General features: G+C 42.5%; 4 protein-coding genes across 5 annotated transcripts; 1 reads left to right on the forward strand and 3 right to left on the reverse strand.

Moving 5' to 3' along the window:
- Positions 1-3,229: 3,229 nt before the first annotated feature.
- On the reverse strand, positions 3,230-9,679 carry LOC111610009. Its single transcript, XM_023341881.1, has 11 exons — positions 9,587-9,679; positions 9,443-9,493; positions 7,352-7,618; positions 6,944-6,997; positions 6,654-6,701; positions 5,981-6,040; positions 5,834-5,862; positions 5,713-5,733; positions 5,175-5,609; positions 4,820-5,050; positions 3,230-3,720 (listed from the first exon to the last, which is right to left on the reverse strand). Exons 3-11 carry the CDS (start codon positions 7,614-7,616, stop codon positions 3,460-3,462), a joined length of 1,404 nt encoding a protein of 467 aa, XP_023197649.1. The 5' UTR covers positions 7,617-7,618; positions 9,443-9,493; positions 9,587-9,679; the 3' UTR covers positions 3,230-3,459.
- Positions 9,680-10,603: 924 nt separating this feature from the next.
- Positions 10,604-13,675, reverse strand: rnasek (ribonuclease K). Its single transcript, XM_005815784.2, has 3 exons — positions 13,454-13,675; positions 12,364-12,446; positions 10,604-11,086 (listed from the first exon to the last, which is right to left on the reverse strand). Exons 1-3 carry the CDS (start codon positions 13,529-13,531, stop codon positions 10,942-10,944), a joined length of 306 nt encoding a protein of 101 aa, XP_005815841.1. The 5' UTR covers positions 13,532-13,675; the 3' UTR covers positions 10,604-10,941.
- Positions 13,676-13,702: 27 nt separating this feature from the next.
- On the forward strand, positions 13,703-17,165 carry c11h17orf49 (chromosome 11 C17orf49 homolog). 2 transcript variants are annotated; one of them, XM_023342912.1, is made up of 6 exons: positions 13,703-14,032; positions 14,792-14,886; positions 15,357-15,458; positions 16,410-16,639; positions 16,715-16,819; positions 16,918-17,165. In XM_023342912.1, the coding sequence occupies exons 1-6, from the start codon at positions 14,012-14,014 to the stop codon at positions 16,980-16,982; spliced, it is 618 nt and encodes a 205-aa protein (XP_023198680.1). In that variant the 5' UTR covers positions 13,703-14,011; the 3' UTR covers positions 16,983-17,165. The 2 variants fall into 2 exon arrangements, with proteins under 2 accessions (XP_023198680.1, XP_023198681.1); XM_023342913.1 differs by lacking the exon at positions 15,357-15,458.
- Positions 17,166-17,777: 612 nt separating this feature from the next.
- Positions 17,778-24,016, reverse strand: LOC102236756 (protein FAM122A-like). The gene is made up of 9 exons (XM_014470440.2): positions 22,368-24,016; positions 21,405-21,480; positions 20,936-20,992; positions 20,803-20,849; positions 20,652-20,709; positions 20,175-20,239; positions 20,030-20,097; positions 19,868-19,955; positions 17,778-19,796 (listed from the first exon to the last, which is right to left on the reverse strand). Exons 1-9 carry the CDS (start codon positions 22,454-22,456, stop codon positions 19,688-19,690), a joined length of 657 nt encoding a protein of 218 aa, XP_014325926.1. The 5' UTR covers positions 22,457-24,016; the 3' UTR covers positions 17,778-19,687.
- Positions 24,017-24,272: the final 256 nt, after the last annotated feature.

The raw sequence follows: 24,272 nt of genomic DNA on the forward strand, positions 1-24,272 counted from the left end.
TATCTTGAATTGTAATTTTGACTATACTAAAACAACAGAATTTATAAATACAATGTTTGGTTTAGGTTTCTATCCGTTAATCCTAAGACTTACACGAATAACTAAAGACGGTGTGTCACTGATTGATCATATTTTTTTTATAAATAAGTTCAATGTGTAAACAAAAAGTGGATTGTTGGTCACTGATATAGTAGCTGCTCATTTGCCAGTGTTCACTATGTTGGATATTAGTAATCAGTTAAATATGTCAGACGAAACTGAATTTATGTTAAAACGGCTTGCCACATGTGAACCAGCCTCTTCTCGGGGTTTGCGTAAACGTCACCTCCGCCATATTGGAGAGGGAAGAGTTCTCGTGGCGGAACTATTATTACAAGTAAAAGTTAGCATTTTCAGAATCATAAGCAGTGTTGTATAAAGTACTGAAATCTCAGAGTCAAGTAAAAGTACAAGTACCTCTCCAAAATATGACTTTGGTAAAAGTCGAAGTCACTGACTGAAATGTTACTTGAGTTAAAGTCTTAAAGTATCTGAAACTTCTTGTACTTAAGTATGGAAATTGCTGTAAAAATGGATGTACTCAAGTAATGTAATGAAAAGTATAAGTAAAAAGTAAAACAAAGCAAATGCAGGTTGAATGACTTTTTTTTATATTTTGGTAAACTTGTCAAATACACTTAAAATAATGTACACAACCAAGTGCAGGCAAAATTAAACCTGCTAATAGATATACCTGCAGGCATCATTTAGTTAAGAAAATTAGGTGCTTTACCTATAGCACAAGGTTAACTTGACCTGCTTTACAACTGAACCAGCTTCTTAGTAAACCCTCCAGGACAGAAAATACAAAGTTTTTGTAAGCCTTAAGTTTTCCCTTCAAGTAAGGTCAGTGCTGAAAATGAGAAAAATAAATAGTACAGAAAATGCGGCCAACATGAAGAAAAAGAGCTGTTACGATTACTCTACTTCACAAATCAGTGAATCAGTCAATAGGTGGTGCACACAACTGGTCATTATGCAAAAAAAAAAAAAAAAACCCAGAAAACTTTGGAGCGGGTGGGGGGGGGGTGCTGCCCACTGACGCGGCTCAGGGATTACGTGACACGCAGCGCCGTGCGCAGTGCCCTACAATGCACTGTAAGCTATGTAATGTGTTTTGAGGCAATTGACCAAAATCCCGGACAATTTTTAAATTGCCCCCGGACATCTTTTTAGGTCTGAAAAGTAGGACATGTCCGGGAAAAAGAGGACGTCTGGTCACCCTATCACCAGCTGGTGGTTCCCCTGGAGCCGTGTCCGACGTAGTTGCAGTCGTTGTGGTCTCCGTCTCCTCCTCCTTGCGGCTGTTCCTGATTGCGAGACTTGCTTTGTGTTTAATGGGAGAAGCGAAACAGGTGTATCCTATTGGAGGTGATGAACACGCCCAGGCAAGCAGGATACGGACTTTGTTCGGTAGCCTACTTGCTGCTTGCTAATCAGTAGGTGGGATCAAAACACTTTGTTTCTCTCTCTCTCGCTTTTTTGTAACGAGTAACTAAACCACACATTGAAAATGTATCGGAGTAAAAGTACGCAATTAAGTTCGGAAATATAGTGAAGTAAAAGTGAAAGTCATCAAAAATTTTCATACTCCAGGAAAGTATGAAGTACTCCAAAATATACTTAAGTAAAGTAGTGAAGTATTTTTACTTCGTTACTATACAACACTGATCATAAGACAGAATCCTCCTATTTAAATCGTATTTATAGAAACAAAAGTGAACATGACTTGATTTGTATTGTATTAGTATGATAAATTGTCACTGTTCTTTTCAAAAGAAAAGTTTACATGCTCAGTATTTACATTTTTATTGGCAGATGATTGTAATAACATATCGATACAAAAAAAATTGGGAGAAAATCCCTATTAAATATATAACTGGGTGTAATTTCATTCTTCATTTATTCCAGATGGATATAAATAGTTCTAAAGGATTTAATTCGATGTGAATCAAACATTGACATGTCAAAAGGTGATTTATTCCTGATTTTTTCCCCAGGAAACAAATGGATTTGCAAATTGGACTGAATTTGCCTTTTACTGAATTACACTATGTAACAATTTACATCACACAGTAGCATTATAGTCTTACAGTAAACTGACGTGTAATGTTTTGAGTGTTCTTATTTATTTCAGATTTGTTTCTAATTGCTAAACACTGTTGGTATTCTAGTGACTGGACCAGGGATCATTTAGCCAGGCAGGAAGTGGAGGACGGAGGAAATAAGAGGAAGTGTGACGTTTGGGGATTGTTGGATTTTACTAACATGGCTGTTGAACATGATGTTTAGTTTCAGCCTGAAGATATTTGATCAGCCAGCCTGATCTCCACTGGTCCATGAGTAAATGGTTGAACTCAATTATTTTCATTATTGCTGCTAATTTTTTAGCTGTAAATTTGAATATTCTTGGACTTTATGTTCCAGCAATAACTTTTTTTTTTTTTTTTTACCAGAGTTGTTGTTGGGTAATATCTGTTTCTATTTAGTCAAAGGAACTTTGAGATGCTGAGTTTTTATAAATGTTCCTTTACACCACAAACATTACCTAGTGGAAAACCCAAAAATGCTGCCAAACAAATGTTTTAAGAGAAGTTGGAGAATCTTCTATTACAGCTACATCAGGAGAAGCCATGATGATCACACCTGGCTAGTGATCGCAATCTATCGGTCAGCCCAGCGAGAAATATTGTGACGTTCAAACATCGCGAGATCTCATACGACAAAACTGTATTCAAGCTTAGTTATGTTTAGTAATATTAAATACAAGTAAAACATATGGTGCCATAAAACTACTCCTGTGACATTAAAAAAAACAAAACATTACTTTAGTAAAAGTAATTAGTAAATACTCCTCTTCACACAGGTGTTCTCTAATTGTTGCAGACCATCTCTGAGTCTGGACCTGATTATTAGCACGACCTCTTCTGTCTTTAGTTTCCCTGTTAAAGTGTCTGACTCCAGAGGAATCCTCCAGACTTGTAGAACATCAGCAGGTTCTCAGGACGACAGATTTCCACCCCGATAGCTTGAACAGACGACCAGCAGTGCAGGTAAAACACCCGGTTCTGCTGCTGGTTCCCAGTCGGCTGGAATGTAACCTGACTTGTGTTTGAGCCTTCAGAGAGCTGAGCAGGAAGTAGAGAGGAGCCAAAATAAAAAAGCGACTCCAGCAGGTTTTAATGTCTCATAATTTTTATTCCAACCTGAGCATTTTAGTTTTGGGAACCACTGAGACTTCATAGTTCTCAGGAACAAATGCCACAGATTTATCAAACATGAACGTCTTCATAAGGACTCAACAGATTTAGGCTAAAACAGAGCACAAAGCAGATTATAACAAATTACGCTGCATGATTCTGAAGCATTTCATTCTTTAATAAATAAAAGCTTGTAAGTTAAAAGCTGTTTCTGGTAAATTTACATTTCTTTTGCAGCTTTCAGATCTTGGATCTGGTTTCCTTTTATTTCTGCTTCAGCTGAAAACGGGGTTTTCTGCAGAAGTCTTCCTTCCATGTTGCCATCTAGTTTGACACCAAAAGCTTTAGCCAGAAGACGGGAAGAAGCAATGAAGGTGCTCAGCTGGTCGTTGATCATCACGTCCAGCTTAAACTGCAACCCGTCATCTTTTCTGATCCCTATAATCTGCATGGAGACATTCTGGACAGCGGCAGCTTGGACCTGGACAGAAACGGGTAAACAGGACAGTTGGATCTTAATGAGGCCCATCAAAGAAATGTGAAACCTGTAAACCGACATTCAGCCAAACATCTGAATTATTTGAATGAAAATGTGTGAAAACATTCAGATTCGTGATGTGACTCAATTGAGACAACTATTTTTGGATATGCTGCTACATTATCGAAACGGTTATGTCTGTTTGTTTGAATGGATGCACATAATCCGAAAATATATACAAATTCACAAGTTAACAATCAAACTATGATTCCCTTGATATAGGCAGTGCTTTAAGAGGAAAACAGTGCCACTATTCTCTTTAATGTCATACAAATACGGGACAAAAATGAGGGTAATATTTTTATATAGATCTATAAATCTATGGATATGTAGTTTTATTGGACAGAAATTACAAAAATAAAAATAAGAACAAAGTGAGTGCTATATCAAATTCACATGAGTCGAATCCAAAGTGTCATGGAGCCACTTTCATTAGCTTCAAACCTCGTGGCGTTCCGACAAAACAAAGACGGAAACTAGAAGCTCATTGAAAACATGAAGAAGTGATGACAGACTACAGGGTTCAGTGAACACAATCTGTAAAATATATTTCTTGTAAGTATTAGGCCAGACCTCGTTGTGTTTTTGGCTTTTGGCTGGATAGAAATTCATCTAATGGCTTTCACTCAGTTATATTTAAAAGTAACTTTTTGGAAAACATATACTTTTAAGAGTAGTTTTACTGCATTGTACTTTTTAATTTTGCTTGAAAAATATTACTATGAACTACTGCTGCTCTTATTTGAGTAAACTTTCTGGGTACTCTACCCACGGTGAGTAACTTCATTAAATGAAGGAAGGTTGTTGCTTGTGCATGCAGAGCTGCAGGGCAGCATTTTGACGGGAAAACGTCCCTGTACTCTGAGGGGTAAAAAAAAAGAGCTTGGTACTTTGTTCTGGAGCGTACCGGCCTACTTAAAGAATGAACGTAGAAATCCTATATATGAAAAATGGCTCATGTTACCTCAGTCTCTGTTTTGCATTCTGCTAGACATTTCCAGTGGTCTGAATAACGGCAGCAAAACGAGATAATAACCGGTACCTTATAAATTCTGGTGAAGTCGGTGGAGTTCAGAGACACCGTCTCATAGTAACGGTTGGTCGTTAGGTTGGTCACTCTGACCGAATCTCCGACGGACGTTCCTCTCAGCTGCTCGGTGTCTTTGCGCCACAGTGTGATCCAGATGGAACCGGTTTCATCTTCAAGTTGGAACTTGCGTATATTTACTTTGGTCCTTTTTCTCTCCTGTTTGACCTGAGCTACTGAGCTGATCTGAGGACCACAGAGTGATTAAACCAGCATTGGAAATAATCCAACATTTTCAGAATAGTATATATAAAAACACAGACAGCCACAAATCTCTTGTGCTGAACATGTTTCAGCAGAAATCACTTACCCCAGTCACAGTCCCTTCAACACTCACTGCTGTTCTCTCCTTAAAGGACTGGATCTCCTCGATGGAGCAAACTGGTCTCTGGTTGTAAATCAACATCTGAGCCTCCAGCTCCAGAGTGTTGGGCACTTTAATCCCATTAGTCTTTGAGAATTGGTCAATTGTGAAAACCTTCATCACCATTTCATCATTGACTCTTTCCACCTTAACATTTTTGAAAAGGTAAAGTTGCCCCTCTTCAAATTTCTGAAATAGCTCTGTTCCATAAACCATGACTTTGATGCAGTCGGTCTCATCAGCAACTCCAAGGTAGAAGAAGCAATTCTTCTTCTTCTTCTTGTTTTCATACGTACGCAGAGCAGATTTCTGAACAACCTTTCCAAATACAGGTTTTCCATTGGTGTCTCCACTTTCCTTCAGCAGCTTGATGCTCTGTCTCTGGAAACAAGTTCAGAGAAATGATAGAAATTCACAAAGCAAATGTTTCAAAACAGGAGAAAAAATGTATGTTTGTAGTAATAACTAGAAGTTTCCAACTTACCCATGGAGGGATCTCTACTTTCTGGAAAATGAACAGAGTTAATAATTAATTGGTCATATATTATATATATACAGACTAAATTACGCCGGTGTGTAGGACTGTTGGTTACTGTGATGGTTACCTTCTCAGACTGAGGACTTCCTGGATCGTCTGTAGAAGAAGAAGAAGAGTCAGGGAGTTTCTGCTCTGATCTTTAGTTTTATAAACAGACTTTGTTTGACCTGATTCTGTCTGTATTTACTCTGTGAAGTTGGTTCATTAAACTCACCAGCTTGAGTTTCATCATCTGAAGAATCTGAATCGGACACAATGTTGTTCTTCTCAAACCCTGTTAAACATGAAGGGCAGCGGATCATCAGCAGGTCAGATTATAATTATTATTATTTTAGTGGTAGATCAGGTGAGATCTGAGCTCAGGAGGTGTTCTCAGACAGCAGCTAACTCCAGACCACACCCACTTCACCTGAGGAACTAAATAAACATTGACCCAGGGAAAGACAGGCGTCGTCACAATGAACTCTGTCCTGAACCTTCAGAAACACATAGAGACAGTTACAACGTCGGCCTTCTATCACCTGAACAATATTTCCAGGATTAAAGAGCTAATGTCCCAACAAGATCTAGAGAAACTCATCTTTGACCTGAATGTAGCTTAGGCCCCGCCCCCTATCTTATTTCTGCCCTGGGTCTTTACTGCCCCCTCGACTGGCTCCTCTCAGTAGGACGCACGCTCTACCGAGTTCCTCCTGGATCAAAATACTAAAATATGACGGTAATGTCCAACACTGCTTTCCTTTATTTTGTCACTACAATATAATGTTTGTGTAATCTTTCATGTTTTCATCTCGTCAAGCAGTTTGAATTTCCTTGTTGCTGAATTGTTCAGTATAAATAAACTTGCCTAATAAACATTAAATTGCTCAGTGTGAGTAAAAACTTACCAGTTTTAACATCATCATCATCACTCTCAGTCTTCTTCTTCTTTAACTCTGTTAAACACAGAGATCAACATGAGTTAATCTGGTTCTGATCCGTAAACAGACCCAGAACTGAGATCAATCTAGCTGCAGGTTTTTCACCAGCAGCAAAGCACATTTTGAGAAATGAATCAGTGATTCAGCTTCACTTTCTACCCAGCAGGGGGAGCTCTAAGATCAGCAGGAAATGTTCATTGTTCTTAAAGGAGCAATTTTAAACCCATTTAAAGGGACAGTTCAGGTTTTTCACCAACCGGATGGAGACTCCTGCTGCTCCTTTGACTCTGGTCCAGGTTTCCTCTTCTTTCCTGTAAAACAGTTTAAACAGTCAAAGCTGTTGAATTATAGTTTCATTCATAAACATCTTCATTATTTCTGGATCTTTGTCTTTATTATCAGCTCTGAACTTTGGTCTGAAACCAAAGCAGGGTCTGAATGCAGAACATCCTGAACCCAGAAGTTAGGAGGAACCTTGGTTTTAACTTTGGACTGATAGATTCATTAGGACGGTTCAGTGACGGATTAAAGGTGCATTACAAACACCCAACCAACAGCAGACCACCAGCAGACCATCAGAACAATCCTGACCCGCCTCCTCAGGGTCTGTTCTGGACCCTGCATGTTGAGCAGAACCTGAAACCGATCCAGCAGCATAAACTCACCTGGTTTCTCCACAAACGGACGCAGCAGCTTCTGAACTTTCTCATCTTTTCTCGGTATCTTATCCATGATCCTCCTGATTTCAGCGATGGACTTCTCCTCTCCATAATGCTCAAGGATGGTCTGAGCCATATGTTCTCTGTGTGTGTCATGCTTCACACTTTTAGGAATTTTCTCCAGTTTGTCCAGCATCCTTTGGTACTGCTGTTCGCTGAGCTCCTCTATGATCCTGCTCAGGGCGCTCTTCCAGTCTGAGCTTTCACACATTTCTGAGACAAAGAGAGATTTACTCCACTGTTAACACCAACAAATTCATCTGAATCATTTATCAGGATTTTTTTTCACAATGTTATCACGCAGATATTGACAAAAAAATAACGGAGAATGAACTAGTTGGCTGTTATGTTTCTAATGTAGGTGGTGCCCAGCTTGGTAATTTTGATATAAAATACCAATTTTATTATTAATAATTCTCCTTAATTATAATTAATAGCCAAAACCAGCATGTTTATTTATACTGCACCAATTGGCAACATGTCACCTTAAAGCATTTTACAAATCAATTCAATGCAACATACATCCATTCCTGTTTGATCGTAACTATCAAACAATACAGTCAAGTTCAGCTTATTATCCAAATTGGCTAAAACATTTTCAGTCATTGTGTTCTTCACTTACAGCATTTCATTTTTCTAGAGTGGATGCTGCACTTAAATAAAGCAAAGAGGTCTTATCTGGGTGATTTGGAAGCTGTTCTTGCAGAGCAGGCCAGCCTGTACCGGCACTTGTACGATCTCTCTGTGTGGGCTGATTTTTGGACAACACTGGCCCAATGCATATGCCACATCTCACATTTGAGCCAAATAGCGTCTTTAATGCTTCAGGTCCCAAGACGATCTCTTATGTATCATTGAAAAATAGAAGTGCCTGCGTACATTGTCATCAAACCAAAATGTAGTTTTTAAATGGTTGTGTATTTACAAGGTTAGAGAAGACATTTTGGACAATACACAATGTCACTTTTTGTTGGACAATGCACATTGTCCAACTCACTTTTTGTTGGACAATGCACATTGTCCAACTCACTTTTTGTTGGACAATGCACATTGTCCAACTCACTTTTTGTTGGACAATGCCAATATAGCTCAGTAATGCCTGACTAAAGTTTTTCACAAACACTGTAACTGAAATAAATGTGGATGTTCAGAGGAGACCCCAGGCTGGTTGCCATGTTTAAGGCACGGTAGTGGTTCAGTCATGAACCAGTACAGAAATCCTTCAACTCAACGGCTGAATGATAAAATGTGGTCCAGGTTGAGTGTTCAAACAAAACAAAGAACAAAGAGACCCAATCTAGCAGACTACTCAAGCTGCACTTTATGTAAAAAACCCATCTAACAGTTTCTCTTCCAGCTTTTTATTAAGAATGTTTCATATTTTTAATGTTGTTCTCTACGGGTGCTATTCTCTTCTTCAGTGTTTTTCGTGTGCATTCTGAGCCGGTGTCTCAATAAAAATGTTATGTTTTCATGATGATAATGATTCTTGATTTGTGAACAAATATCAACTTTCACCATGACAATAATAACAATACATTTTATTTACGTAGAGGTTATAAAGAATTGCTATTTTTAAAATTCAGAGCAGTTTTATGTTGCAGCTTTCGTCCTGAAAAAATAACAACTGGAGTAAATGATCCAATTCATGAACAGAGATAGAATCTGAAACTGGATGGATCCCAGAAATGGACCTAATTATTCACCTGAGAGGTAAACAGAACCTGCAGAAAACTGAACTTCTGCTAAATATTACTGTCTGTTATTCACCTTAAAAACACAGATACACAGATAATCTCTTTAAGGTTTAATTTAAACTTCACTGTAAATCCCTAACCAAGGGGTTGTTAGCAATTAGCTAACCACCAGCAGCTAATAAATACGAGTTAAAGTTTGAACACAATTTGAATTAGCGATTCAAATCTCCTTTTGTTTCCTTTTGACTCTGCGCTTGTTCAGGTACAGTAAATTATATTAACTAAATGTTGCAAAACATGCAATGGTTTCAGAAATTAGCCCAAAACTGAAGCTACTCACCGAACACCGTTTTCTCCAGTAGAAGCTGCCCAGCAGTAAAACTGAGTTCTGCTGTTAAAGGAGGAAAAATGTTCCTTTCTGTTAGAAAGAAGCTGATTTAAGCTTCAATGTTGGCCCAATGTTCTCACATAAATCACTACTCACACGGTGATTTAAAGCCTCGGTGAAATGCGCAGTGAAAGGAATTCCCGACGGAATATCCTGCTTTCTTTTTGTCCGCCTTTGAACGGGAAAGTCTTGCCGCCAAAGCCGAGAATTTCCCATGAGCTGTTGCGCTAGTACGTCACCGCCGCCATATTGCTGAGGGAGGAGCCCTTCAGAATCATAACAAAGTCGTTTTATGTAAATCCTATTAAAAATGAATGGATTACTGCTTGAATCCTAAGGTAAAACAAAGAAAACGTAAAGAAACAAACTGAAAATGAACCAAATGTCGGTTCTCATTTAAAAAAACAACTTTTATCCACTGTTTAATAAAGAAATATATTCATTAATAAATGTTTATTGTTGCATATTTTAACACATTGGCCCATCGACACTGTAAAAACAGGCCTAGTTATGTTTTTCCATCTATTCCAAGTGGATACAAATAATTAATGATAATTTTATTTGATTAGAGCCAAACAATGAAAGGTTTATTTCAAAAGGTGGTTTACTCCCCAGAGTTTCATCTCATAGAACACATGTATTTGCAAATAGGACAGAATTTGCCTTTTACTGAGTTACACTGACTGCGTAATAATTTACATCACAGTAGCAATAAAGTTTTACAGTAATTAGATTAACTTTTTCTTGTGTGTGTTCTTAGTTATTCCAGATTTGTTTTTTTATTGTTGTGCTTTGTTTACCCACAGTAGCTTCAGGACTATAAAAGTCCAGGTTTGTCCTGAAGCTATAATCGATTCAGCTCTGTTATAATTGTGTAGCTGCTGCCGGTAGCTTCAGGACCACCAGCAGCAGCCTGGGCAGCACATGGCAGCAGGAAGTGCAGTGGGTAAGAAAGAGGAAGTGTGATGGTTGGGGACCGTTGGGTTTTACTAACATGGATGTTACTTAGACATTCAGTTTCAGCCTGAAGATGTTTGATCAGCCAACCTGAGCTCCATTTGCTCACCAACATGTTGGTTTATTTTAGCTGAAGAACGAGAACAAAAGCCCGGATTTAATCACATTCACACTTTATTGTAAAGGAGCATCCAGCAGAACGGGTTGAACACATTTTCATCACCACCAGCTACACAGATGAGGAAGAGGAGGAGGAGGAGGAGGAAGAGGAGCAGGCCTCCTCCTCCTGGTTGGTCAGTGGGACAAATATCTGGGAATGGTTTGGAGGAACGACGCAACATTTCATCCAACAACAACAAACATCAACAGTAAACACGATTCAGAATAAATTATCCAGACTCCGCCCCCTCGCTTGATCCAGGACCAAATCAGACTGCAGGTCGGGTGGTGAACCATCACCAGGGGTCAGAGGTCAAGCCCTGCCGTGGCTCCCTTTATGTCACCATGTACTCCTGGCGCTTGTTGAGCCGCACCTGGCAGAGCGAGATGGCGCCCACCGCCACGTAGACGGCGGCGGCGATGAAGCAGTTGATGCCCACCTGGCGGTACAGAGCGTAGATCCTCTGAGGCGGCTGCGTACTGCGGGACAGAGCGCACAGCGGTTAGCCGGCGTTCTGGTTCTGGTCCCAGCCTGACTCGGCTGACCGACCCAAACCAGACACGACCTGAACCCAGGCCAGATGTTTGTAAAGTTACAGCCAAAAATGAACAGCCATAATTTGGGTTATTTAGCCTGTTTTCAGCCATATTTTCACCAAATTATTCATTAATTTAAGAATGCTACAGTTTCAAACTCAACATTTTTCTTCAAACTCAGTATTTAGTTTGATAATTACATGTTTAGTTTCAAACTAAAGGAATGAGATGAATGTTCTCTTATTTCAGAAAATATAAGAGAAAATTCATCTATTATACGAGTTATTATTGAGTTACATGCAATGATAACTCCGATTATTGCTGCTCATTGTTTAGATGCAACTTCAAACCTTCATGGTCTTTAGTTTAACTTTTTTTTCCAGCAGAACCAACAGAACTTTTTTTACCAGAGTTGCTGTTGGATCATATCTGTTTTCATTTAGTCAAAGGAACTTGGAGATGTTCACTTTTCATAAATATGATCCTTTGCACCACAAAGATTATTAAAATGATATATTTTTCTTATGGTTTTTAATTGTGGATAAAGCAGAAAACTTCATGCTGTTCTAGTTCTGATCCGATTTGATGTTCAGTCCAAGAACCAAAGAGCAGAAAAACTAATCCAGACGTTTAGTCACAACGAGCTTTGAGAGAGTTAAGTTTGAGATCCAGATCCATGTTTACCTTCCACTAAACCTTCTGCTTTACTCCAGAGTCTGTTTTAAACTGAACCTGAGGGGATTTCAGACGTTGGTTTTAACCCTCAGATCAGACCTGGCTTTATCTGGACAAGGCCTGTCACAATTAATCAATCAATTAATCAATAATCAATTCATGGCATGATAAACTTAAATGACCCCCATGATTTCCATCCTGATTAATATTCATTTGTTTACAGAGACTGTCATCTGTTTTCTTCATGGTTTCTGTTGTGAGTGGTTTTTATTTCAGTTTCATTTACCGTTTTTGGCGTCATTTTTGGTTTTGGATATTTAAAACGTCTCACAGTTCCAGTGACAAGAATTTGTTACAAAATTAAAGTTTATTGGTATCTAAGAGAGCAAACCTGAATTATTATACCATTATCATTAGATGACCTGAAAATGGTCTCCAAACAACAACATTATCGTTTATTGCAATAATTACTGGGATGGGTTGCCATGGTGACAGGCTGATTCAGGACTAAACATCCAAAACCGTCTTGCGTTTCATGGACTCACTCAGCCCGGATGTCGTCTTCGGTGAACGGGACGTCCTCGATCAGAACCGCCGAGTTGGCGCTGAAGAAAATCCCCAACATGGCCTGGAAGACGAGAGCAGAGGCTCAACATGAGGCGCGGGGGCGCAGCGGGGACGCTCAGACCAACACAGTGGGGCATAAAATCAGGTGGAAGGAGATGGGTTTACAGTTTACAGTTAAAACTGTTTTTATGACGTATTCATCCCTTTTAATACGAAACCCCCAAATAAAATCCAGAAAAATCTATGGCATTTAATGCTAGTAATAAGAACTTATCTGTGAAGATCTACATGGAAAATGTTGTGAGCAAATTCAATCTAACACTGACACATGGCAGTGGCAGCATCATGCCGTTGGAAGGTTCCGTTTCCAGGACGACCACCTGAATATCCAGCCACAGATATTACGGCATGATTTATATCAAAACAGATTTATGGGTCAGAAAGAATGGCCTGGTCAAATTCCAGAGTGGAGAAAAACCCCAGACCACCTGCAGCCAGTAGGAGCTTAGGCTCTGTGGAGGGGCTGAGTGCAGAGGCACACCGCACTATTCAGATTTCATTAGCAAAAAAACCACATTAAATATTTATCCTTCTTCAGAGTTAAACACCATTTTGTGTTGACTTGTGAGGTGTGAAATTGTGGCTAAAATCGGACTTCCTGCTATGGAGAATCACATGAGGGTCACGTGACTCTGCCATGGAGGAACCAGTCAGAACAGACCGGAGATCAGTGAACCAGTCCCGGTTAAAGACCATCATCCACCCCGGCCTAAACATCACCAGCACCGGGTGACCCCTCCGGTTAACCTCCCATCCCGTTAATTAGACGCAGACAGATCCGCAGCCACAGTACATTCAGTTCAACTGCCTGGGATCCGACTATCTGCTGACTCTCACACAGGAATTATCCTGAGCCATTATTTGATCTGTATATGGTTCCATAGCGTCTCAGAAATAAATCAAATCATAAAATATCAACCTTTCACATTTTGTGTCAAATGTAAATCAGAATGATCCATTTAACAGCATTCTATCCAGGAAGTAGTCGGCTCCCATTTGGCTTCTTACCAGCATGATGACCCCCCAGATGCTGATCACCATCCCGCAGGCGGCCATCTTCGGCCCGCAGAACAGAAGCGACGGCATGTCGGCGTTCACCAACCAATCAATCAATTAATCAAATCTTATTTTTCCGTTTGATTATCTGAACAGATCAGAAACGATCCATTGAAGGACAGAGCGCCGCAGTCAGCTGATCCTTAGCGCTCGGCTTTACTCGGAAGCACTCGGAGCTCCGCCTCTTCCTCTGAAACGGACCAATAGTATTGAAGTGGTAAAATCGCGCAGTGTTCGCCACATCCTGTCTGGTTGCCATTGTTGTTCTGGATCTTTATGTTTTTCCTAAATATGTATTTTTTGATGTAAATGCAGCAGCATCGATTCCTCCTATTGGCTGCGAGGCTGCGAAGCTCCGGGACTCCGCCGCCGTTTGAAATTAAACACAGTGAGGCTTAAATGGAGCCGACGGGCCGCTAGCAGCAGGCTAACTGAAGCTAACTGCGGCTAACTATTGTGTTAGCTTTGTTTTTGTTGTGATTTCGTTCAAACAAACACATACTTCCTAAAATGACGTCAGCCTCTGCTAAGGTAAGCTGTCTCCTGTTTTCACCTGTCCGAACCTTTAATATTCTCAGTGTCCGAACCTTTTAAAGAGCTAATCTCTCAGCTGCGCACCGAATCTCATTCAGATACTTGGCAATTATATATTTTTGGCTTTAACACTAAAAAAGATTGGAGAGGATAAATAGTTATTTTACGAAACAAATCATCAGAGTCTGTAGATGAAATCGGCTCACATTAACATTATGTATGAGTTAAATATTAAAGAAATAAATCCCCAGTGTTGTTGCTGCTTTTGCTCCATTCAATTCAGTTTTTATACCAAAGTAAACAAATAAGTCATGTTTCAGTGTTTTTTGTTTTTTTAATAACTAACATAAACTCCATTCCTAACCACACTTTCACTACCTAATAGTATAGGTAACACTATCAGTGTTAGTGGATTGTTTAGTTACTAGCAGTCATCAGGGAACTTCTGAAAGGGGCTGAATACTTCTACGAATACTTCAGTTTTTCAGTTTTTTTAGTTGTAAATTGTTTCGAATGGTGACTATATTTTCTTCTGCTTCACAGCAGTATAGCACTTTGTGTTCACATTAAACTCCAGTGAAACATATTTATGTTTGTGGTTGTAATGTGACCTTAATATAGAAAAGTTCAAGTGGTATACATACTTTTGCAAGCCACTGCACACGTGACAAATGTAACAACTGGATTGAGTGATTTAAAAAATGATGATGTTGATGACCGAGTATGATGATGAAGAGTTGGATGTTTTCTCTGCAGGTTGGGGAAATCTTTTCTGCAGCTGGAGCAGCTTTCACCAAGCTGGGCGAGCTGACCATGCAGCTCCACCCGGTGTCCGACTCCAGCCCTGCAGGGTGAGCCTCACCCTCACACCTTCACATCGTCACAGCTTAACCGACATGACGGCTCACGCTCAGCTCTGTCTGACATGAATCCGTCCTGCTGGCCTTTAAAACGAGTCAGATCTCTGAAATAATCAGGAAACTGTCCGTTCCTCTGTCTCTGTACACAATCACAGCAAACAGCAGCGATTTAAAGTAGTTATGGAAAGTAAATCTGTAGTTCTGCATCCTGCCATGTATCAGACCTGTTTCCATCAGCTTGTTTCAGTTCAGGCTTCATGGTGGTTTTTAAATCAGTTTGAAGTGGAGCTGAAGTGTAACGAGGAGCGATCCCTGTGGAACTCCAGAGAGGCCTCTAACTTCCGGTCTGAGTCCAACAGCTGACGTAGTCTGATCCGGTTCTGGAGGCAGCTCCTCCACAGCGCCGCGGGTCGGTTCTGTACCGGCAGGACAAACTGAAGTGACGCTGTGTTCGTCCTCAGAGCCAAATGGACGGAGACGGAGATCGAGATGCTGCGCCTGGCCGTGCGTCGCTTCGGAGACGACCTCAACAACATCAGCACCGTGATCAAAGAGCGCACTGTGTAAGTGTTAAAGGAGCCACAGCAGGTTCCCCTGGGCGTCCAGCAGGGGGCGCATGCACCGTCGTCATGGTGACCTCTCAACCGTGACAGCAGCAGCTTTATAAATGCTACACCAACATGATATTTAGCTAAAGCTAGCGCTACACCAGCAAAGTATTTAGTTGAAGCTAATGCTATATGAAGATGACATTAAGCAGGAGCTAATTGTAAAGCACTAACATGGCAACTTTAGCCATGTCGGTGCCCACCACGTGTCAGTGATGCGTTACATCAAAGCTCTACAGTTGTTGAGTTTTGCTAATTCTGTTGTTGATTTTGTCTTATTAACCAAAACCATCAAGAACATCAGTAGGTTTTAAACTGTTTACTGTGCAGCAATGCATTCTGGGTAAAGAGTAAACATTGGCTGCACCACATCACATGTGAAGATGGTGAGGAGAGGAAATGGGAAAGCTGTGTCTTCAAAATAAGAGCATGAATATTAACGCCTGACTGTATTGAACTGAAAGTTTCCGAAACAGCCAATTAAATCAGCGCTTTAGAATTTGTCCAGACAACTTGATTTAGGGGAAGCTAACTGCGCTAAGCGTTTTCAAAGTTAGCAAAAATGCTAAGCGAAAGATTAGCTTTGCTATTAGCATTAGCTGCTTTCCCACTGCTGCTGAAGCCTCTTTGAGCTGCTGGTCAGGTCCCAGCTGACGTGTACAGAGACAGACCAGAACCAGAACCTGAACCGACAGGTCCAGAACAGATCCCTGCTGTATAGGACGATGTCATCATTAGGTTGATGTCGTCACGTGTCTGAAGGCCTTCAGTCTTCCTCTTTTCTTGATGTCATGTTTTTTTCTTCTTCGTGGAGTCCTGATGACCTCTTGACCTCTGTGTCCCATCTCCAGCTTGTCTCTGTGAGGTAGAAGCTGATTGGCTGATCTTCTTCTTCTTCTTCTGCAGCGCTCAGATAAAGAGCACAGTGAAGAGGAAGCTGTACGAGGACAGCAGAGTCCCCATCGCCACCGAATCACCCAAGAAAACCGTGAAGAAGGCTGCGGTTGCCATGGCGCCAGCCCCCGTCCCTGCGGCCCCCGCCATGATCACCGTGCCGACTTCGCAGGTTGTCGTGGCGACGGGGATGCAGAACAGCCCGTCGTTAGTCCCGCCCATTAAAAAGCAGAAGACAGCAGGTGAGAGAGGAGCGAGGCTGAACGTTCTTCATCATCCCCCTCCTCTTCCTCATCACCCTCCTCTTCCTCCTGCAGACGTCACGCTCAGCGCTCTGAATGACTCGGACGTGAACAGCGACCTGGTGGACATCGAAGGTCTCGGCGACGGCTCGTCCAACAAAAAGCTGAACTTTGACCAGGGTGGGTAGACATTGCTGTTTGGTTCTGACCCATTTAACCAGAACCAGGAGGGTCTGTAGCTGCAGCCGGTCTAACAGTTCTCTCCTGTTCCCCCCCAGAGAGCCTGAACCTGGACTCCAGCCTCATCATGAACTCCAGTGACCTTCCTCTGCTGTCACGCTGACCTCTGTGCTGAAGCTCCGCCCCCTCCTCTCCCTACAGGCCTTTATTTTGAAAGGACAGTGGATTCAGTTTTACTGTAGAGGAGGCTGCAGGTTATTTAATCCCTGACCAGAACCAGACTGACCCATTGGATTCTGGGTCTGATCATCTGATGTTAATAAACAGCTGTTGGTTCTGGGTCAAACATCTGTCGTCTTCTTCTCCTTCTCCTAACATGGAGGACCATCCAGAACATCTGGACATCTTCCAGATGTTTCACATTCTGGGGGCTTTGGTTGTTTTATTTGGAAATATGTAAATAATAAAAGCTTCATTAATGCAGGAGAAAATAATTTTATATGTACTGTTGAGACCAGAAGTTTACATATACCCAACCTTTTTTTCTAACCAAACTCAAATCAAAGTTCAAATCTCTCACATATTCTCTCTCCAGCTCATGAAAAACAATCTGAAAAGTTCTGTTGATTCTGACCCAAAACATAAGAAGTGTGGTTCTGGTTTAACTTCAGACAGGTATATGTAAACGTCTGGCCAGTGGTGACACTGCTAACTGAAAGTTAGCTGTGCTAACCCTAAAGCAGTAATCAGAAATGCTAGTTACGCTAGCGCTAATCCAACACGGTATTTAGCAGAAGCTACACACAGAGATTTTATTCAACGGATAGTTTACAAACAGCCAATAAATTAACGTTAAGAATTAATTTAGGGGAAGCTAACTGTGCTAAATGTTTTCAAAGTTAGCAATACCATTAAGCTAACAACTAGCTTCAGAAGAAATCATGAGTAGAGAGCGTTGTTCTGTTTGATGGAACAGACTTTATTTCACTGGCAGCTTTTATAAACAATATATATCATGATATTTATCGGGTCGGTTCTCCACGGCGGAACCGGGCCGGGAATGGATCAGAAAAATACGTCGTCTCCTTTGAGCTCAAAGAAAAGCAGAAATATTTACAGTGAAATCAGGACTGATGTGCTTTTAGTTCCCTTTATCTCCCCGCTTCAAACCCAGACCGAACCAGAACCAGAACTCACTTCTACAATTCAAACTGGTTCAAGAAAAGTCAGCCGGGATTCCTCCAGGTTCTCCACGGTTCTGATCCGGAACATCAGAACCAGCTGAATTAAACAGGATCTGATGAACCCGGTCTGGTTCTGATCGCGGAACATCTGAACATTTGGTCTCCCAGAGTCAAACTTAATACTGAATCGGGTTCTTCTGTCTTTGCTACAGCGGTTCTGATCCAACTGAAACCAGAACCTGAAATCGGGTCAGGACTTTCCAGAATCCCACTTCGATTATTTTTGGCTTAGAAAGCTTCTGCAAAGCAGAAGTTCTGGTCCGGTTCTCCTGCGTTACACTTGGAGCCAGTTAGAGAACCGGTTCTTCTTAATGGGTCCATCAGAACCAGTCCTTCATGGGTCTATCAGAACCAGGATGGAGGGGAAATGTGCAAATAAGAGAAAACCACAGAAAGTCCAGTTAAAGCTACGGGTCGGTTCTGTTTCACTCCAGAACCCGCCCAGCTAATCAGAACCATGTTCTCTGATTGGAGATTGGACTCTGAAACGGAAACAGAACCAGAAATAAATCAGAACCAGAATCAAGCAGCAAAAACAGAATCAAAACGGTTCTGCTGCTCCGGCTCGGTTCTGATCTTCACAGGAAAATAAAGACATGAGAGAAACGGAGGTCCAGTCCGCAGAACCGGACCGGGTCAGGCACAGCGATGGATGAAGTAGAAAACTGTACAACTGTCAAAGTGCAGAAGCTGGAAGCAGAAGAAGAACCGGACCTGGTTCTGGACAGACAGAACCTGGTCGGGTCAGGTAAGCAGCGGCGCCACCTGCTGGCCGCTGCGGCTCATAAATCATCAGGATGACGGTGATGACGATGATGATGATGATGTGCAAATATCGCATGGTGTCGGGTGTTCTGGGAGATCAGAACCGGTTCTGGTTCAGAGCGGCGAGGTTCCACCAGACGTCCCCGTTGTCATGGGAACAGGAAGTCCAGCTCCAGCAGCCTGGGTGGGGTCAAAGGTCACATGGAGTCCAGAGTGGCAGACGTCTGAGCAGGTCCAGTCCGATGTCAAAGGTCAGAGCGGACAGAACAGAACCCTGCGAAGTTCGGTGGTGTGATCATGGTTTGGCACCGGACCGGGTCACCAACAGAACCAGGACCCAGACAGAACGGCCTAGTCAATGTCTGGTTCGTCAGAGGACTGAGCAGAACTGTCTGGGTTGGACCAGAACTCCTGGAAACGGAACTGAGCAGAACGTCGTCATGGAAACGGGATTAATGCAGCAGAACCAGAACCACTTTTTAATACAAGATGTTTGATTAACACAGAGACCGGTTCTGTCCCGGTTGTGACCCAGAATGGCTCTGGAGCTGAGACGGAGTTGTGTCTATCAGAACCTGTGAGTTCTGGTCTGGTGCCTCCAGTGCCTGGGTCATTCTGGGTCAAAGGTCAGGAGCAGACCTGTTCCGGGTCGGTCCGGGCCCTGACAGCGCCGTGGGGACGTGTTTCCTCCTGGGGACACATCCAGCGTGACCCCTGACCCCATTCCTCCGTCCCCAGCCAGGAGGTGGAGTGGCCAGCAGGGGGAGCCGCTGAGCACGTCTGCAGGAAGTGGCTTACAGTGATGCTGGCAGCTGATTGGACAGAAACCAGGTGGTGGTGATGCGCTGGGGGTGGGGCTCTAGGGGTGCTGGTGAGGGGAGAAGGTAGGGGGTGGGGACAGGGTCAGTGGGCGGGGCTGGGGGCCGACACCCCCTACAGGCGGAGCGTCCACCGTTGCCTGGGAGACGCTGCGGAGGACGGAGAGGACGATGAGTTCAGGACTGATTGATCTCATCTGAGCGTCTGCGCTGAGCCTCACCTGACGGTGTAGCTGCTGCCACGGTGGGCAGGGTCTGTTACCCCGGCAACAAACAGCTTCTTCGGTGGCCCGTCCGAATCAACACCACCTGTAAAACAGAAGCCAGTTAGCGAGCCGGTCCAGATTCTGGTCCTGGAGGCATCTGGACTGGAACGGTGCTACCTTTCCTCTTCAGGGGCGTCAGCAGCGGCCATCTTACGGCACCGGCGGGTCTGATGGAGCCGGCGGGTCTGTGGGTCAAACACACACAAAAAAGAAATCAGAGTAGCGCCTCACACTGGAGATCCAGACAAAACCAGATCAGAACCTGAATCTCCGGGTCGGGCTGGGCGACGAGTTGGGTGTGACGCCGCTGTCCTGAGACGGAAACCACTGCAGGACACACAATGGATCAGAGTGTAATCTGGATTATCAGACTCTGTTTAAACACTTTAACCCCTCAATATTCATGAATCCTGATCATCTAAACCACATATGAATCCTAATCTAAATTAATCTGATATAGTCTAATCTAGATTAAATCCAGGTAGGTTCAATCATGTAATTTGATCCAGATTAACCTAGATCATAATCCCAGATTAAAACCTTGAATCGGTTTGAGTTTCTCTGAACAGAATCGATCTTCTCTAACCCGAAACCAGTTTACCTGATCAGTGAAACAGAGAGAGTAAATCTGGATCAAGATTGGGACTCAGTGTAAACCCTGGAGCTTCTTTGGGTAAAATGAGCAAACCACCTGACAGGAAACGGCTTCTTCCTTCAAAATAAGAGCGGAGGAACTCACCGTGGAGGCGTGGTCCTCCCACAGGCTGCCTGGAGGCGCTGGAACAAGACTGGAAGCACTGGGAGGCAGAAGCAGAGCAGCGGTGAGTCCCTGAAAGGTCAGAGATCACAGCTTGCAGGTCAAAGGTCACGGCCGGCAGGCTGAGCGATACCTGAGTCTGTGGACGTTCCCTCGGAGCATGGTCTCCATGTTCTCCTCCTGTTTCAAACACAAAGTCCACTCAGTCAGTCCCTCAGAGAGGATCATGGGAAACCCGGTGAACTTTGACCCCGACCCTGACTCACCGGCCTCTTGTGGTCCAGTCTGTCCCCACTCAGGGAGAACGGAGACAAGGGGACGACCTGAGGGCATGTGACACAGAGGACATTAGACTGGGAAATGTTCACTGCACCAAAGGGAAAATTGACTGGATTTAACCTCCTCTGGTTCAGCCTGCTGCCACCTAGTGGCCGCGTAACGTAGTTGTTCCAGACCAGAGGTGGGCCGGCGTCCTGCAACCTTTACATGAGTCTCTACTTCAACACACCCGAGTCAAATAATGAGGTCATCAGCAGGACTCTGGAGAACCTGACTGCTCTTAGGAGGTGATTCAACAATTTGATTGAAGCGTGTTGAACCTGAGACACATCTAGGAGTTGCAGGACACCAGCCCACGAGGACCTGGATTGCCCACCCCTACTCCAGACTCTCAGGTCCGGTTGAGGTCCAGGCTTTCTGGCCTGACTGTTCAGAGGTGTTACCGTCGTAACCCACCTGCGAGGGGTTGATGGACACGCTGCTGCGCCGGTACCGAGCCGAGGACACGGGGCTGAAGACGGTCATCCCGTCACTGAGAGACACAGGAAACAAAACTGGAGACTCACTGGTCAACTCCAAACATTGGATACATCCGACATGAATAATAAACTAATATTTATATTGATTTATATGTTGAAGGGTGGAAAGGGAAAAACGGATCCATTATCGAACGATCCCCCACAGCCAATAGTTTGACCAAATATGGTCCAGTTTGACCCAAATGAGTATAAATTTGTTCTTGAAGCTGGAAAACAACATTTGTTCCCACTGCTGCTAAAACAAAAGTCATAATAATATTTTTAACATTTATTTTAATATGCAGAAAGGAAAGAAAATCTGATTAATTTTAATTAATTGGACAGAATAATCTGAAGTTTTTGCCGTTCTGGTCTTTTGTTTAAATCTGTTTTTATAAAGGCTAAAGATACAATATGAGGACTGATGGAGCAAATATCTAGACAAAATGTTCTTCATGTTCTCAACTTTTTCATTTTTACTTATATAGTGCCAATTCACATCTTGAGCGACCTTACATTCAATCAGACAAACTGATACTAGTTATTAAACAGTACAGTAAAATCAGTTAATTATTATTTGAAGTAAAAGTTTCTAATAAAACCCAATAGATTGACTCAAGTTGTCGACTTGAAGCATTCACTCCTGAACGATAACGTAAAATGAAATTTCTTTTTTGTTTTCAGGAGCATGTTTTTAATTTTAATACATTTATGGAGTTAAAATAATCACAGATAATCTTATTTTATCCATCATAAAATATGACAACCAAAATCTGCTTTCCCAAAAGACAAACATAAAACAGTAACTTTAAAATTAAAACATTTTATACCAAATTAGAGATTGAAGATTTTAAAATTTTACGGGATTTGCTGCTTCCGGTGTGGCTGCAGTACCACTCACCTGACGTTGGTAATCATGGGGGCGCTGTTTGATCTACGTAGTGCCCCGCCTCCTGCGCCTGCGCATTGGTCCACTTCCATCCGTTCCATCCCTCGACGCGCAGGCCCAGAGGTGGCGGCGTGGTAAGCCGCCCTCCGACGCTCCTACGGCGGGTGAGGGCTATACTGTAGCCCGGTGGAAGCCCGACCTGCAGGCCTCGGAGGCAGCAGAGTCAGAGCCGCCGCGTCAGCGGACACAACGCCGGAGCTTCGCCCGCTTTACCGCATTTTCCACCGCAAAAACCGTCCGGATCTGAACGGGGATACGGACTGGAGCGACATTTATCCCCTCAAAACCGATCCAGCTGCTCCTCAGTAGAAACGGAAAAACACCGAACCGAAGTAAAATATTTAAACACGAAAGATTAGTTTCGGTCCCCGGATAAAGTTCACCTCCGACGGCCCGTTTGCTCCCCGCAGGGACTCTTTAAACCCGCCCGGGACTTTCAGGATTAGCTGTTCAGCTAACTTGTTTTTGCAGTAAAACCTCCAACCACAGACCCAAATTCTGTTAAACAGCTGTCCAAACCTGCCGAACCGGAACTGGTTCTCCAGAACACGGAGAGAAGGGTCTTCAGATTTGCCTCAGACACGGAGTGGACCCCCCCCGAAGAGCCCAAAAAACAGAAAAATAACAGTTTGGAAGATTTTTTACAACATATAGTCCTTCACCAAATACAGGTAGTTGTGGAAGTGGAGAAACAGCGCCGCTCTGTGGCTGCTGGCGGAACTGCAGCTGCGATAAGCATCAGGAGCTGCTGGTTTAGTTTTATGGCAAACAGTTTCTGTCCAAGTCCAGCTCTCTGTCAGGATAATGATAATTAAAAAACGAAATGATTAATAAAAATCTAGAGAAACTAAGTGACTCAAGAGTGAATTTATTCACAGGTTATATTTAAACTAAATCATTTTTATCACTTCTTCAGATCACATTTCCTGTAAATCTCCATAAATCAGGCAGAAGTTGTTAAAGAATAGAAAAGTGTGTATTGCTTTATCCAGCATCTGCTGGATCCGCGTCAGAACAATCTCCATGACAACGTGTATTTATATAATAAACCTGAAGTTGATTGTGGAGAGATTTTTATCAGAACCAAACGTCAACAAACAAGCAGTGAGCTGGTGACAGAAATGCTGCTGCAGCTGAGCCTGCATGAGGTTCGGAACCGGAGCCGGGAGTTTCAGGCTCGGCCCAGCAGTGAGATTCTGCTGAAGCAGGAACGTCTCCGGGTCCCTGAACGCATCACCGTCCATCTGCGCCCAGCCGTCAGTGAATCTGTGAAACTCGACACGGGGTCCGGTAACGCTTCGCCGCCTGGGCGGAACCAGAACCCGGATCCAGTAAACCCTCCCAGCGATCCTCCAGGTTCTGCTGCGTTCTGTTGGGCTCGGTACCGGGTCTAGTCCAGTCAGCCTCTGGACAGAAAATAAAACAGTTTATTTTCTGTTGAGTTCTGGAATAGTTCTGGACCTGTTCTGCGACCCGTTTCCTCCAAACCAGATGAATTTAATTTAATTAAGTTTAATTTAATTTAATTTAATTTAATTTAATTTAATTTAATCAGTAATATTCCTGTAAATGCGTCACAATCAGAAAACATTCTCAATTAGTGCCGCTAAAAACAAAGAGGGTTAAATTCATAAATTGTGTCAATAAATGCAAAAAGATGAATCAATACAAAACAATAATAAACATAAGATAAAGAAGCTACAACACAATTATCATAAGAAGTAACTAAAACTAAATTAATTCATTTAGATGGTGAAACAAGTAATTATTTCATTATTCAAAATGTTGACAGATCCGATTTGTTTTTTAAATAGATTAGAAAAAAAATAGAGGTGCTCCAGTTTAAAAAAAATAAAT

The sequence above is a fragment of the Xiphophorus maculatus genome, chromosome 11 (genome assembly GCF_002775205.1).
Source record: "Xiphophorus maculatus strain JP 163 A chromosome 11, X_maculatus-5.0-male, whole genome shotgun sequence".
Lineage (NCBI taxonomy): Eukaryota > Metazoa > Chordata > Actinopteri > Cyprinodontiformes > Poeciliidae > Xiphophorus > Xiphophorus maculatus.

What these genes read in the sequence shown, in the direction of transcription:
- LOC111610009 (XM_023341881.1), bottom strand. Translation starts at nt 7,616, where the DNA reads ATGTGTGAAAGCTCAGACTGGAAGAGCGCCCTGAGCAGGATCATAGAG. An exon ending in GCAGCAGGAGTCTCCATCCG is followed by an intron (nt 6,702 to 6,943) that starts GTTGGTGAAAAA and finishes TGTGTTTAACAG; the next exon opens with AGTTAAAGAAGAAGAAGACT. An exon ending in AGATGATGAAACTCAAGCTG is followed by an intron (nt 5,863 to 5,980) that starts GTGAGTTTAATG and finishes CTTCTTCTACAG; the next exon opens with ACGATCCAGGAAGTCCTCAG.
- rnasek (XM_005815784.2), bottom strand. Translation starts at nt 13,531, where the DNA reads ATGCCGTCGCTTCTGTTCTGCGGGCCGAAGATGGCCGCCTGCGGGATG. An exon ending in TCTGGGGGGTCATCATGCTG is followed by an intron (nt 12,447 to 13,453) that starts GTAAGAAGCCAA and finishes CTCGTCTTCCAG; the next exon opens with GCCATGTTGGGGATTTTCTT. An exon ending in GAAGACGACATCCGGGCTGA is followed by an intron (nt 11,087 to 12,363) that starts GTGAGTCCATGA and finishes TCTGTCCCGCAG; the next exon opens with TACGCAGCCGCCTCAGAGGA.
- c11h17orf49 (XM_023342912.1), top strand. Translation starts at nt 14,012, where the DNA reads ATGACGTCAGCCTCTGCTAAG. An exon ending in TCCGACTCCAGCCCTGCAGG is followed by an intron (nt 14,887 to 15,356) that starts GTGAGCCTCACC and finishes GTTCGTCCTCAG; the next exon opens with AGCCAAATGGACGGAGACGG. An exon ending in TAAAAAGCAGAAGACAGCAG is followed by an intron (nt 16,640 to 16,714) that starts GTGAGAGAGGAG and finishes TTCCTCCTGCAG; the next exon opens with ACGTCACGCTCAGCGCTCTG.
- LOC102236756 (XM_014470440.2), bottom strand. Translation starts at nt 22,456, where the DNA reads ATGGAACGGATGGAAGTGGACCAATGCGCAGGCGCAGGAGGCGGGGCA. An exon ending in CCCATGATTACCAACGTCAG is followed by an intron (nt 21,481 to 22,367) that starts GTGAGTGGTACT and finishes TGTGTCTCTCAG; the next exon opens with TGACGGGATGACCGTCTTCA. An exon ending in AGCCCGACCCGGAGATTCAG is followed by an intron (nt 20,098 to 20,174) that starts GTTCTGATCTGG and finishes TTTGACCCACAG; the next exon opens with ACCCGCCGGCTCCATCAGAC.